This window comes from Leucopleurus acutus, assembly GCF_964270905.1.
Source record: "Leucopleurus acutus genome assembly, chromosome: 7".
Classification (NCBI taxonomy): domain Eukaryota; kingdom Metazoa; phylum Chordata; class Mammalia; order Artiodactyla; family Delphinidae; genus Leucopleurus; species Leucopleurus acutus.
In genome coordinates this window covers 3,041,362-3,056,816 of record NC_139150.1, presented here as the reverse complement: position 1 = coordinate 3,056,816, position 15,455 = coordinate 3,041,362, and the positions used below count along the sequence as shown (strand labels likewise).

Here is a 15,455-nt window from a genome sequence, read left to right as displayed (position 1 = left end):
GAGCTATTCGCCCTGCCTTCTCGATGTGAACATTTTCTGGTCTAAAATGTATGGAAGGCGCAACGCCCCTTCCTCCCCCACTGCTCAAAACCAACCGGGACCGTCTCTCCCTAGAAGAGCAAGGTCTACACAGGACACTGACGCCAGAGGCTGTCTACTCCACCTGCATCCCAGGAGAACACAGGACTGCCTCGAAGGAGGAAGCCAGAGCTGCCCGTCAGCATTTCAGATTCTCCCCAAAGAAAAAAAGCACAAAAGAAGAGAAGTAACGGTAAGGCGGGTCCCAGAGACTTCACCCCAGCGGACATGAGGACACTATCTCCCCAGGCAGGGCCCTTGCAAACTAAACCTGGGGGCCCAGGGCCAGAAATGGCCCATCTTTCCTTCTCAGCTGCACCCTCCCCTGTGCAGGGCTCTGGGCCCCGGCCAGCTCTCCCCTCACCTGCCACCCAACAGGGTCCCCTAAAGGACCCCCGTGAGCCAGGGCCCCAGGTCCCACTGGCGCACAGCTGCCCACTATCCCCCCAAAGAAGAAGACCTTGACATTTAGCAAGACAGGACTGTACGCACACCCAGTTTTATGCATCAGAAATGAAGGGGGAATTGAGGCCGAGGTGCAGAGGCTACTCACAGTTGGTGGAGGCCGTGGACCTCTTCCGGAAGCACAAGGACCCTGCCACCAAGGGACTGTCCCACGGCAAAGAAGAGCTGGAAGCTGCTGGAGCCCCCCTCCCCTGGCACCTAGAATCAGTTTATATGCCGGTAATGACCTACACCAAGGCGGGGCGTGATTTTCACTGGGATACAGAGGGCAACCATCACTCCTTTGTGCCAGCTGGGCCCACAGGGCCTCCCCTTGCACATCTGCAGGATGGGGCCAACCCCACCTGGTCCAGGTGCACCCCAGAGCAGGGCACTCCACAGGTAACACCCCAGAGCAGGGTTTGGTTAAATATGAACCGGAGTCAGAGGACAGACACACATGGGAAAGTGCCACTTGCCTCCACCAAGGGACTCCTCCCTTCAAACTCATCGGGTGGGACCCCAAAAGCCGCAGGCCCTGGCAAAACGGGCTGGTCTCTGATTGGCCAGAGCCCCACTGGGGCTGGCAGCTACCTCCCTCTGATTGGCCAGTGACCCAGGGGCTGGCAGGTGCCTCCCTCTGATTGGCCAGTGGCCCAGGGGCTGGCGGGTGCCTCCCTTTGACTGGCCAGTGGCCCAGGGGCTGGCAAGTGCCTCCCTTTGATTGGCCAGAGCCCCACTGGGACTGGCAGGTACCTCCCTCTGATTGGCCAGTGGCCTAAGGGCTGGCGGGTGCCTCCCCCGATTGTCCGGTGGCACCACTCTACTAGCTGATGAATGTTTCACTACCTCCCACTTTGCACTTCACTGGATACAATCGCCTGTTCACAGGTCTGATTCCTTCACTGCACCGGAAACTCCTGCAGGGCTGGGATGCTCACCTACCTACCGCTCACCTGTGCACCTGCTGCCTGGTGCCCGGCACAGGTCTGCCTCCCATTAGAGGTCTGCAAATGCTTCAAGCACAGCCACTGTCACTCCGGAGTTTCTCCACAAAGGACCAGCCTCTCCTGCATTTCCTCTGCACCCACACAGGAAAGGATTCCACTAAAGCCTCACCCATGGCGCTCTGGGTTACCCTGCCAGCAGAGTGGAAGACAATGGCTTCCCACCTTCCATTCAGATTAAAATGCTCACTCTATTTCATTGTTAGGTCACTAGTCTTCCAATGCAAGAGTCAGAGTTTTTAGTTAAATCACTCCCGTCACACACGCACATTTTGATGTCATTTTATAGCATTTATTAAAAAATTAATAAAGAGACCAATAAAATCCCTATTGCCAAGGTGCTGGCAGAAAAGAACAGGACAGAAGAGTGAATTTCCCCCAAAAGAACACAGGTCTAGGAGACAGGAAATAAAGGAATCCCCCATTTCATGCACAGAGACATCGCAGGAAACGGGCCCCTGGAGCTCTGTGTAATGAGACGTGGAGAAAAGTGGGTCAGACTGTGGTACCATTTCTTAGGTCTGAGTCACCAAAGAGTGGCGACATTTACTCCTACTGTGGGTTATGACATAGGTTGGGAACCTGCCAGAAAAACTAGCGGGTGAGTCTAAGCTGATGGGATGACGGCTCAGACAGCATGACATGTAACACGGAGCGACCCCCCCATCACCCCACCACGAATCCCCACGCATCCAACGGAGCATTCATTCATTCATTCTATGGGCTTTGCCCCAGACGCTGGGGCCGCGCGGGTGCAGGAACAACGTCTGAGTTACCAAAACCCCCAACGCACCCGCCCCAGATGTCCTTCCAGATCACCAGCCATCACCCACCGTCATGTCTCTGGGGCAGAAGACCAGAGTCTTTGAGGCGGGACATGGGCAGGTCCATTCCCATCCCTGAGGCCCCCACTCCTCCTTGTACAGTGGGGGTGGCCTGAGGAAGAAGGGGAGGGGCGTGCTGCACGTGACCCGCCCCACGACTGCTCCGGGATGCAGGCGCCTCCATGCTGGGGCACAGACCGCAAAAGTGGCAGCGAGGGCTCCAGTAAGCTCACCGGGGGCCGTGTAACCCCTTTTCATGCTCACCCGCGAGGGGGCACCAGGGTGACGGTTCACAGGACAGAGGGGGTGACTCATACAGCCAGCCAGTGAGCAGAGCCAAGAACTCACCCTGGACCCCAGACCTGCTGCTGCCTGGGGGCCCCGGGAGGACGTAATAGTGACAACAGTGACAGGGGCTTGCTCTGCGCTTTGGACACGCGATGCGCTGAACCCTCTCGAAAATCCTGCAGGAGTCACAGCCATCACCCCTTCCTGCAGATAGGGAAACTGAGGCAAAGTGCACCGCTGGCGGGGGTGGGGTGGGACGTGGGCCCAGGCTGCCGGCCCCGAGCCGTCCCCCACACCGGGTCTCCATGCCGTGTCCTGTGGCAGGGGCAGCTCTGCCTGGGAGAAGGGCCAACGCAGGCTCCACCTTCAGGACCTCAGTGTCTCCACGAGCCAGGCCAGAAAGCTTAAAACTAACATTTGGCCAAGGGCTGACACCAGATGAGTCGATTACAAGGGAGAACTAAACAGAGGGAGAAGCAGAAGCTATAATATAACATCGCCCTCCTGTGAGCAGAAAGAGGCTCATCAGAGTATCAGACCCAGCTGGACTGAGTCTGTGCCGGGGCTGGACCCAACGCCCCGTGGCTGCCCAGGGGGCTCCGTGGCCACGGGTCATCTCCTCGCCTCCAATCCCGCAGGGCTGGGGCACAATAAGGAGAGAGCTGCGGCCTTGCCGTGAGCACCTCAAACACACCAGGCCCCGCCTGAGCAGACCCTGAAAACACAGGGACCTGTGCGTGGATGTGGGCGTGCATATTCGTGGACACGTGGACAGACACACACGGACACGTCACACACATGCATCCAAAGGAACGCTCATATCACATGCACACACACGCTTGGACACATACACACAAACGCGCACACAGGCGTACAACCCTCCAATGGGCTTGTAACGCATTTTCACATACGCTGCCTGGGGTGACCTTTACCGCGACCCCACGAGGTGTCATGGGAAATGGACCCACGGAGCATATGGGGGTGCAGAGGAGAGTGGGGGGGGGGCCCGGGCTGAGTCACTTGTGGATGGCAGAGGACTGGGGGTCTCACCAGCCCCCAGAGCCTCCTTGGACAGACACGCCTCCCTCAGCTAGGCTCCCGCTGGAACACTCGCATTTAGAGAGGATCGTGGCAACCCTGCGCTTTTTCCTTTTGCAGAAACACCACCCAAAACAGTAGCTATAATAAGACCCTCCGCTCATCAGGGGCTTCCTGTGCCTCAACATTCCACACGCGGTCTCTGTAGATCGCCTCAGTCTCCGTAACCACCCTCAAAGCGAGAAAGCCGTTTCTCCCCGTTTCCCAGAGAGGAAAGCTGAGGCACGGTGGCTGGCCCCCGCCCAGCCAACCCCTTAGAGGCAGAGGAACCGTCCACGCTGCCCTGGGTTCAACAATCTGACTGCCACGGACTGTCCCCCCACGCCCCTGCCTCCCCAAACAGGGGACCCAAAGTGTGCAGGACCCGCCCAGGCCAGGGCAGGCGGCATCCCTCAGATCATCTCTTAACCCAGAGAGGGTTAAGGAAGGCCCCGGCCTCCCTCCTGTCCCCTCAGAGGCCCCCTCTATCTCACAGCGGCCACTTCTGCTGGCACAGCACTGCCGGGGCAGGCGGTGCTGGAGGCGCCCTGCCAACCAAGTTAATGAGGGGCTTTCGAGCCAAGGGAAGCAGCTCCGGGAGAACAGTGAAGCGGCGGGGTGGGATGTCTGCAGGGAAGAGGCACGGGGGAGACAAAAGCCAGAGGTGGAGGAGGGCACCTGCGGAGGAGGCCCTTTGGAACAAAAGGAAGGGGCAGAAAGGAAAGGCCAAGTTTAGCATCACCTCCTCCAGGAAGCTGCCCCAGATCTCCCCCAGGGGCCAACCCTCCAGACACGCTCGGCAGGAGAATGAACAGTACAACCAGCGGTGTCCACATGCGTGCCTCGCAGCAGCCTGTGGGCCCTGGAGCCGGGCGCTCTGTCACCTCAGCCTTCCCACAAGCAGGCCCGGCGCAGGCAAAGCCTCCCGGGGTCATCGGGTCACGCCAGTGAGTGAAGGGCCTGGTGAAAGCGGAGTGGAGACTGCAGGCCCCAGGTGCCCCTTGATAGCATTCGGATAAAAAGCAGGGGTGTAGGGGGCAGGAAGGAACCGAAACAGTCTGCTGGGGCCCAATGGAACCCCTCCCTGGTCCCAGGGCCGTGTCTGGGCTGAGCCCCAGGCTGACAGCAGCTCCAGGCACTGGCCCTCCCCCGTGGAGAAGCTCACTCAGCGCCCAGGTGCAGAGACCAGACTGACCCAGAGCGTGCAGTCCCAGCCCCCTGTTCCCTGGGCCTCTCAGAGTGCCAGCACCCCCCCTCCCCTTGCAGGCCGGGATGTGAGGGTCCAAGGAGATGATGTGGGCACAGGGCTAAGAGCAGACCAGGCAAATGCCAGCAAATTCATTCCAATCGGTACCACGGGCGCGGGCGTCCCAGGGGCCAGCGACCCTGCCCGGCTCCGTGCTGCAAATCCCAGGCTCCACCGTGGGCACAGCAACGGGGCCTCGGGGTGCGCGTGACTCATCCTCGACCCTCAGGGGCTCGGAGCGAGTCTGCGCTCACTGTCATCGTTATTCAGTGAGGGGCAGGGGGCAGTGGGTGTCGGTTCCGCACACCCCTCTGCTCCACCCAACAATGTCCGTGGCCCAGGGAACAGGCAGGAGTGGGAGACGGGGGGGGGGGGGGGGGGGGGAGGGGGGGGGCAGACAGCCAGAGGGCAGGGGCGGGGCAGGCGGGCATCAGCTGTGCTCGGCTAAGGGCGTGGCTGCGGGAGAGTCCAGAGCTATCTGAAGGGTGGGGTAACGGGGCAGGCTCTGGCCAGCACCCCAGGGACAGCCATGGAGCGACATGACGGGACAAGGGAACTCTGTGCTTCCTCCCAAGGAAGAAACTCCTGCCCGTGGCCACTGCCGGGTGGTCACAGCGCTGGGCAGCGACCCGAGCTCCAAGCCCTGCAGCCACTAAAATCTGGACCAGAGGAGATAGAGGGCTTCGGGGAATCAGCTTGGCTTCTGAACTCCTCCCACTGACTGCTCTTTTATGGGGAGGAGGGGGAAGGGGAGGGGAAGATGGAAAAGGCTGTCTTTTCAGCCAACATGATTGAGTCAGAGGAAATTTAACCATTCGATGTCTGTCAAGTCCCACAAAATTTGGACAAGTCTTCCCACCAAATTATTGCCAACAGCGATCACGTGACTGGCGTCAACCAATGATGTGCCGAGGAGATGACCTCAATTTCCAAATATTGGGGTCATGTTTCATTTCACTTACTCTCCTTTGCCCGTTACAATGTTAAACGGCCCCAAATGCAATCTGACTTTTCATTCCTTCACACGCTTGGCCAAGAAGAAGGTAGGAAAAAGAGCCATGTTCAGAGGGAACTCAAAAAACATCTGGTGGATCTCAAAATGGAGAAGAGAAGAGCTGCCTGCGGACGGCCTCTCCCGCCCCCCCGCCCGCCCCCGCATGTCAGTGGACAGCCGTTCCCGCTGGCCACGCACTGACGATGACTTCCAAAAGGGTCCCACCCTCATGGCGGTGAGGGGAGGTCTGTGAAACCCACCCAGAGAGGTGGCTTCTTCACAGGCTCTCAGCGTCTTTTCGACAAGAGCAAAATGTCCAGCTCTACAGCCACGGTCCAGGCATCCACCTCACGCCACACTCAGTTAGGAAGGGAAACCGGAGACGGGCGGGGGGGCGGAGATGGGGAGTGGTACAGACAGCCGACCCCAAACCCAGGCGAACGCACGCTCTGTGTGCTCCCCAGCCAGTGCCCAGCCCCGGCTTTTGGGGGTGGCGACTCCCCTGAAGGATTCCCACCTGACTTCCTAGAGGAAAGCCCGGCAGAGGAGCTGGGACAGGGCTATGGCCCTGGGCCTACGGGGTCCCATGACCACATCCCCACCCTGCTCCGTGCCACTTTTCTGGAGGCCACTACTGTCCCCCATCTCCAGTGACCCCGGGGGAAACACAAAGCCAGTTAGCCTGGGATCCAGGGCACGTAGGTGGTAGCCCAGGGCTAAGACCCCAGGTCCCCAGAGCCAGGCCAGGCTCCCCTCCGCTCCCCCAGTCCCTGACTGGCTGGACACCCTGATTCCTGCTCACCCCCTCTGGCCCACCAAGCACTCACTGTACCAGGAAAAAGGGACAGAATGTCTTAACTGGCAAGTGGAACACGGAAGTGATTCTTCCCACATGTCTTCAAATGACAAAGCGGAGAGAAGAGCGAAGGCAGTAAAGCGGTGTCTTCTCACAGGGGACCCCGGCTGGTCCTGCTGTCCACTGAGCCACTGTCCCATCCCTCTGCCCGCACTTCCCTTGACCCTGCAATAGCGGCTCTGAACCTTGTCTCCGCGTTTGTTAATGGGGCCCCAGAGGACTTTCGGGGCCTCGGGCTCCGACGACCGAGGCTTGTGAGGTCCCATCCCACAGGTAACCACAAAAGGTGATGCTTAGAAAAACCACTGTCCTGTCAGGAAGCTGTGTGGGAGAGAGCTGGAGCTGCAAGCATCTAGGCAGGCACACCGTCAGTGCTGGCCTGGCGGACGCCATCCACTGGAGACAGCTCCTTCTAAGGGCAGACCTCTGGCAGAAGGAGTCCCACATCTGTGTGTCATCTGAATCTCTCACAGCCAAGACTCCGAGAGCATCTCCCGCCTTTGCTCCAAGAATCCCGTCTCTGGGCAGCTAACCCAAGAAAAACTGCCTTCCAGGAGGTCGAGAGGTGGGATTAGAGCAGGGCTTCTCCACCACCCCTCCCCGGGGCTCCCCAGTACCACTCACTGAGTACTTAGATGGTGGGGACCACAGGAAGCTCTGTTCCCTGGGAAAGGGAGAGTCAGCCGGGTCCGGAGGCAGAGGAAGAGGGTGCTTGGAGAAGTCCTGGGCTGGGGGGCTCAGCTGCTGGGATTCTCCCCAGCGGCCCCCCATCCCAGGAGGCCCGGCCGGAACTGGCCCGCTGCGACTCTAGGGGGCGACCCTTCCCGGGTTTCAGGAAAGGAAGTTCTGCAGCGGGGCTGTGTGGGCCAGAGCTGCGCGCTTGTGATGTGGGACAGAGAACCAAAAGTTTCGGGACAAAAGTTTGCCTGCCTGGTGGACAAGCCCTCCGGCTGATCCAACGCAGAGCCCTTCCTCGGCTCCCCGACAGTCCCACCCGCCGGCCCGTTTGACGTGGGGAGTATTGTGCCGGCGCGTTTCCCTCTCCGGGGCCCCCAACGAATGGCATTCGGAGTCCCGGCCCGTGCATTCCACAGCCCAGTGGGGGAAGGTCGTGCACGCGCGGAAGAGGCCGGGCGCCCGGGGATGACAGCCGCGCCGGCCCCGGCCCCCCGGCCCCCGGCCCCCCGCGCCCGAGCGCCCAGCCCTTACCTGCGCGGCTCGGAGGCGGCGCCCACAGCAGCAGCAGCAGCAGCAGCAACGGCGGGGACAGCAGCGGGGCGCCCGGGAGGAGCGGGCTGCGCGCTTTCCAGCGGGTGTGGACGTCCATGCCGGCGGGGCGCGGGTTGGGCGCGCGGGGACGCACGGGGCGCGGGGCACAACTCAGCGGGGCCGGCACAACTTTAGGGAATCATGGGAGCAGCCGCCGACCCGTTCTCTTTGTGGCGGTGGCTCTCTGGAGGGTCGGCTGGCGCGCTCGCCCACGGGCGGGAGGGCTCGACCTTGGCCCGCGGGGCGGCCGGGACCCCCGCTCGGCTCGCTCGCCCTGACCTCCCCCGCCTCCTCCGACTCCTTCTGGCCTCCTCCTCGCCGCCGCCGCCGCCGCCGCCGCCGCCCCACGACTCGCTCCCCGTGGGCGCTGCGCTCGAGTGAGGTCCTGCGCCGGCCGCGGGGACGAACGAGGAGTGCGGACCTCGCCTCGGGCGCCGAGCACTTTTCCCCCTTTCCCTCCCTCCCTCCCTCTCTCGGGGACGGCACCCGAGGAGGCCGTGGCTCCCCCGCGCCCGCAGCAAATCAGAGCCGGCGCTCGGCTCGGCCGGGCCGGCCCCCGCCTCCCACTGGGCGCAGCGGGCGAGGGGGTGGGGCCAGCGGGCGAGCGGCAGCGAGGAAGGGGCTGGCCCGGGGCGGGCGGGGACTCGGCGAGGGCCCGGCGCCCCCAGCTCTGCCGGCGAGCGCGGGCGGACGGGGCCCGGCGGCCCACGCTGCACCCCGCTTTCCCCCCCCAGGTGCCCGCACCTGGCCGAGCCCCAGAACCAGTGTGGAGGGGCCCCGAGTTCGATCATTTGGGGTTTAAAAAGGACGTTGCAGCTCACCCCGCCTTTTTCGTTTACTTGGAGTTCAGAGCTCCTCTTCTGGGTGGAGACTGAACTTCCAATCCAGCCAGATCGGGGCGCCCAAGACTGTGGCAGGCATGTCCACCCCGAGAGAGACGACCCGCCCTCCACCTTCCCCCACTGCAGATTGGGCATCCGTGCCCAGGCTGGGGTCGAGGCTCCCAAGAGTTCTCCGAGGGAGCTCGGATGCCACACATCCTGGATATTAATCAGGCGAACTTGGCCAGCTCCCGCTCCCCACTCACTCCCTCCTACTGCGTGGAGACCCCTCTGCCACAAAAAGGAAAGCAAAGAAGACACCCCTTGGGGAGGTGACAGCAGGCAGAGGGGTGAGGGGTTGGGGCGCTGCTGCCCTGGCACTGACAACTGGGCACTGCCTCTCTCCCTCCGCTTCTTTAAGCCTTGGTGAGGTCTCCCTGGAGCAGGACGCCTGCCAGGCGCCGCTGGCCGGTAGCAGCCCCTCCCACCTGGCTCCCCACATAACCTGCTGAAACCCACTCACACCCCTTCCTCGAAGAGCAACAGAGCTGGTTTTTAAAGAGGAGGGAAGGTGAGTCGGGGCTTTTCAAACCCTAAGCCATCCGCATCCCCTTTGAACAGTTCAGCAGTGATGCTCCAGTTACATCTCCAGACTGGGCGTGACACTCCCCAAATGCCCTTTAATTCCCATCATTCTGGAAACAGGAAGGGAGGGGAGGTGGGTAGAGGTTAGGTTTGCTGGGATGGCCACACACTGCCTCTTGAGCCAGGTGGTGGTTCACTGGTGCTACCCTGATGGTCCACATCTGCCCCACGTACCCTTCGCGGCGGCACTAAATGTTGCTCAGGAAAAGGTAAAAAAAAGTAAAGCTAAACTTTTTTCTGGTTTTTTACAGTCCTTTGTTGTTGTTTTACAACCTGTATAAATCACATATATGATCGGGGAAATGTGTGTGTGCGTGTGTGTCTGTGTGTGTAAGTGGTGTGTGTTGGTTCCGTTGGAGCTGGTCCTTTGTGTGCCTTAATGAGAGAGAAATTCCATCAGACACTCCCTGAGCCCCCAGCTCCACCTGGCCCCTGGAACGACCCCCCCACCAGGGGAAGGCCAGCTTCTCCCAAAGCCTTGGGATGCTACCATAGGTCAGTGGTCTAGTTATCAGAAGATAGTGCAGACTCAGGGCTCCAGTTTCCCCCAAGGACACAGGGTGCTCCTTCTGTGACAGTTACAGGTGCCTCTGTGCTGGCCAGCCAGCCTTCCCAACACCTGGAACTCAGGGCGGGCATCTGGTCCCTCAAGAGCTGATAGTCAAGGGACACCCAGGGTCCCCCAGAGAGCTGAGCTCACAGTAAAGAGAAAGCTTGAGACAAAGGTGGGCTCCTCCACACCTAGACTTGGGTGAGGAGGTAAGTTTCTATCCCACTGGAAAACTCGAAAAAAATCCCCAAACTGACCAGCCTGGCCTGTCTGCCCAGGACTGTAGGAGAGTAACCGTGACGCCTGGTCACGATTGTTATTCCAGTGGGAACAGCAGAAGTACCAGCCAGCCACATGTGTTTCCCACTTTAAAGCCACTCTTGCATCAGGTCACACACAGCAGTAGGGAATACTGTCATTTCTCCCCTCTACAGACAAGGAAATTGGGGCTCAGAGAGGGTAAAGGACTTACCCAAAGTACCAGTCCATCCATCCGTGGCCGAGCCTGAATTTGAAACCAGATTTACCTTCGGGCGGGAAAGATGCAGATCGCCTCGCCCAAATCCTTGCAACAATGCCCGGTGGTGGTTGGCCCCAAGGAGCATCCCTTGGCCCTCCCATAACTGATTAAACTGGAGAGTCCTTTGAAAACTGTTTCTTTCACTCTGGGCTCTAGGATGTCTGCAGTGAGCAAAGGCACCCAGCCCCCTGGCCAGCCCCCAACCCAGTCTCTTCCCCTCAACTCCTGTACGGTGAGCAGAACCTGCTTGCCTGTGTGCCTCCCTCCCCTCCTGAAATTACTGCCACGTTCCCACCCGGTCCCTCCCTGTGCGTGGACTTCTAGCCATGGTACTCCAGCATGGGAGGGACTCACCGCCATCCAGGGCTCTGCACACCCCTGGTCGCCCATGGCTGTGTATCTCCCACAGTGCCTGGCAGGCCGGGTGTGCCCCCAGCTTTGCACCTGGGACCTGCTGCCCACCTTCTCCTTCCCCTGCTGTAAGTTCTTCTCGATGATTTTTTTTCTTTTCCTTTCTTTTCTTTTTTTTTCTTGGCTGTGTCGGGTCTTAGTTGTGGCACGCGGGATCTTTTCATTGCGGCGTGGGGGCTCTTTGTTGGGGCGCATGGGCTTCTCTCTAGTTGTGGCTCATGGGCTCCAGAGCACATGGGCTCTGTAGCTGTGGCGCGCAGGCTTAGTTGCCCTGCGGCGTTTGGGATCTTAGTTCCCAGACCAGGGATCGAACCCGAGTCCCCTGCACCGGAAGGAGATTCTTAACCACTGGACCGCCAGAGAAGTCCCCCCTCATTGATTTTTCTCAAGCGGCAGAGTTGTGGTTCTCAGCGTCCTTGGCAAGCCCCAAGTGTTACCCTCTTGCGGGTTGTTTCATTTCCCACCCTCCCACCTTAAGGGGCCACCCAGCCTCCCAGGGTCATCGCCTGGCTGGGGAAAGCCTGGGGAAGCCCTCCGGGACAACTGGGCTCCTTCTCTCCTTCCCCCTCTCACAGGCGGGTGCTCACAGACCCACAGAGCAGGTGGAGGAACCCGGTGACCTGCTTGCCCTACAAGAGGTCGTGGCCCACTGGGCCCAGGAGGGACTGGGGAGCTGCTGCCTGGTGGACTGAGGGACTAGAGCTGCCCCCAGTTACTCACAGCAGTGGAGGTGGCCTCGAGGTTCCCCCAGGCTGCCCGAGGAGGGTGCTCCAAACCTGCACCCCGCACCCGTGGCCGCAGCTGCATCCTGCAGGGGGGTGTCTGGGGCCAGGCCAACTCCAGAGTTCCCGACTCAGCTGCAACTCCAGCATCAGGAACCGCCGGCCAGGGGAACTTGGGCCAGTGAGTCCTCACCTCTGCTCCCCAGTGCTGCTTCCTGGGAAGTGGGGTGAGAAGCCAGCCTCCGGGGATCCCTGTGGAGCTTGGAGGAGAAGCCAGGCAGGAAGGCCTAAAAAGCCCTGCTGGGCATTGGGAGGCCCCGGTGCCCCCTCCTGCCCCCTGCATCCTGCAGCTGGGTGGTCTTCCTGCGACCCCTCTGAGCCTCCTGCTGGAGCCTTCACCCCATTCACCTGCACCACTGGCTCAATAGAGTAAAATCGCTCCCTTGGGCGCAGGAGGACGAGGAGACCTGCTCCAGATGCAAAAGTAGGGGGAGGGGTGGCCAAGCCTGAGCCCAGAGCTCCTGCCGGGGCCGCCAACCCCGTGTGAGCCTGCTCTCCAGGACGAGGGGGGCTGTCGGTCAGAGGGCCGCCGGGCTGGCTCCCCCCGACTGACCTTCCAGCCCTGGGCCCTGCCCACTGCGCCCTGCAGTGCTGGGGCTTCAGCACACCAGGGGCTGCTGCCCCGCCCACCCAGTCAGCAGGGCTCTCCCTCCATGCTGGGGTGGGTGGCTGTTAATCCCAGGGGACTCTCCACAGCTACTAGGGGAAATCCACCGCTTTAAGGCGTCCACTTTGACACAGTGGAGGAGCCGGGGAGAGAGCCTAGCCAGGCCGGCCAACGGCCAAGGGCAGCTCCCAAGATGCCAGGCTTCTCAGGGGATCAGTTTCCTAGGGCCACTATTGTGTTGTGGCTTGAACGACAGAAATGTACTGTCTCATCCCGGAGGCTGGAGGTCGAGCTCAGGGTGTGGACAGGGCTGGTTCTCCTGAGGCAGCTCCAGGGCTTGAAGACGACCCTCTTCTCCCCGCATCTTCCCTCTGTACAGATTTGTCCTCATCTCTTCCTATAAGGACAACCAGTCACATTGGACGAGTTCACCTTAGAATGAAGATGGCCTCATATTACCTTTGTCTCTTCTTTAAAGGTCCTTTCACCAAAGACAGTCACATCCTGAGGTGCTGGGGGTCGGGGTTCAATAGGTGAATCTGGAAGGGGGGCACATAATTCAGCTCACGACACCTTGGCAATCCTAGTCTGTGGGCCTTTTGGAGACACCCAGGGATGGGGGCTCTCTGTTCTCCAGAACAACAGGGACATTCTGATGCCCGTGAGGGTGGGGGCAGGACCCTGCCCAGCGGGAGGGACCTGGATGGCGGCTCACCCTGGCTGTTGGTCCAGGCCTGCCGACAATCTCGCCCCTTCTGCACGTGGAGCTAAGTGTCATATCTGTGATGCTGTCCACACCGGGCAAGGGGGTGCGGCGGCAGGCAGCGTGAGGAGGCAGAATGCGGCTAAGACAGAGCCACCTCCTGCAGAGGCTCCGTGCCGGGGTCTCCTCTGTCCATCCCTAACCACAGCACCTTGCCCTTCCCGAGGAGAGGCCCAGGGCTGCAGGGAAATGCACCGCAGTCCCCGTGACAAGTGTGGGCAGATGCAGCCCAGTACCGCGGGTGGAGCCGGGCCTCAGAAGGCCACGTGGTCGTGCCACGTGGTCCCTCCCTCCAGGGACCTGATCTCGGTCAGCATCCCGGGCCGGCCCCCAGCATGTGCTGCATTTGCTGGGTGAACCAGAGAGTGAGTGGGGCTGAGCTGGAAAGAGTTGGCACAGGGAATCAGGAGCCTGTGTTCTGGTCCTGGCTGTCACACTGCACTCCAGGGCCCCGTGATTGCACCTAAAATTCTATGGGTTTTCTCTAATGGTTTACCCATGAAGCCCCCCTCCACTGCGTCAAAATTTCCACACAGCTCCAAGAAGTGAAGGCCTCTTCACCCAGCCAACCCAGAGTCCAGCAAAGGAGCTATTTCCCTCCCAGAGCTCACATCCAGGACCAGCAGCCCTGTACAAGCAAACCACTCAACGCTGAGCTGGTGGCATCACGCAGACCCGACACTCAGGTCCACCTGAGGCTGGAGTTCTTCGTGGCTGCACAGCGCCGGCCCAAGGCCAGGCAGCATGGTTCTCAATGGCCAGGGAGCCGCCCCCCATCGAGGGCAGGGACAGGACAGCATAACTGCTGGAGCCGCCCACAACAGGCGCGCCCAGGACCGGCTGAGACGTGATGGGTGAATCAGGCCTGTCGGTCCCTCGCTGCACGGCCCTCTCCCTGCTCCGTGCGGCACGGCTGTTTCCATGTCATGCCCTCGATGTTTCTATCGGGGGCCAAGTAAACGTCACAAAATAATGGCATTTCCAGACAAAACGGACCGTGATGGGCCCCAGTCGGACTCTGGACGCACAGAGCGAGTTTACGATTGTTCAGACAACAGGATGTGGACCTACCTCTCCCGGCCTCAGACTCGCTGGGCAGGTTACCCTCCTGGAGAGGTTTCCTAGACAAATGTTGAGTTTGCAGCCCAGAAAAACGTCAGTTGGAAAAATCCCTGTGGACTCTCGGTAAGAGCAGTCTGTGTAAGTGAGAGCTGCCCAGAGGTAAAGGGCTCTGTTCCCCAGACGTAAAGGGCGTTTCTAGACTGCCCAGGACAGTGTCTGCTGAACATGGGGATCTCATCCCATCTTCCCCGCCGGCCCACACGGGACCCCACCTTGGGAGGGGAAGGCACAGGTGTCCACGGAGCCTGGAGCAAATGGCCCTCTGTGTGCACGGAGCTGACTCGGACCCCAGCTTCCTGGTCTGGAAAATGGGCCAGGAGAGACCCCTTTGCAGGCTGTGTGATTGCTTTGGGGGGATGAGGCAGGGACAGTTCCAGGCACAGAGCACGTGCTCACGATCAGGGAACAGAACCTCAGAGAGGTTAAGGCACTGACCGGTGAGTGGAGGCGAGGGGGGCCCAGCCCCACGTCCGAGCTCTAGCCACTCCCTGGCCGCAGTGCTCTGTTTGCCTCTCGGGTCTGTGGGCTCAGGCAGAGGTGCTTTGCAAACCGTGAGAGGTTCCCGCTTTCAGCTGCCGCAGGGGCCGAGGTGCCCTCAGAGATCCGCACTCCTGTGGCCCTGCAGGGAGTGGCGGCTGCCCAGGCCCTAGCTGAGTCCCCCGAGCCCCTCCCTGCAGGGTAAGCTCACTCCCACGCCTGGTTGGTGGGTGGGCTCCCGGCCCTTTTGCCTTGCGTGGATTCAAAGCAGCTCAGAAGGGCCTTTGCCATAGCTGCGTGGACCCCTGCCTGGGCCTGCCGCCCTCGCCCTCCCTGTAAGGCCCTGTGTGCGGGCCCCGGGCTCAGAGCCAGGAGCCTGGTCAGACACCATCTCCGAGGCAGTTCTCGCCGCTGGCAGCAGGAGCTCAGAGCCTGGGGCTGGGGGCTCAGGGCAGGGCAGGTGCCCTGGTGGGGAAAGCAGAGACGGCTGTGTGCTAGCATCCGAGGGCTCCGACCTCTGGGGGGCTGGGGGCTCCCCGAGGAGGTGACCCTGAAGCTCAGACCCCAAAGTCGCAGAGGAGTCGCTCAGGGCCTGGTGCCACCTCTCAGGGATGTCCTCCCTGGATGGTCCCCACCAGCAGAGGGAACACACGCACCCGGGCCCAGCGGAAGAC

General features: G+C 61.0%; 1 protein-coding gene across 3 annotated transcripts in view; it reads right to left on the bottom strand.

Annotated features, from left to right (window-relative positions):
- Positions 1-8,141, bottom strand: part of COL5A1 (collagen type V alpha 1 chain) — a gene marked incomplete at its 5' end in the record, with an annotated part of 154,471 nt that extends 146,330 nt beyond the window's left edge. For all 3 annotated transcript variants that reach the window (XM_082843342.1, XM_082843343.1, XM_082843344.1), the window contains one exon: positions 8,024-8,141. In XM_082843342.1, the coding sequence (XP_082699468.1) occupies positions 8,024-8,141 (118 nt within the window). The remainder of the gene's footprint in view (positions 1-8,023) is intronic.
- Positions 8,142-15,455: the final 7,314 nt, after the last annotated feature.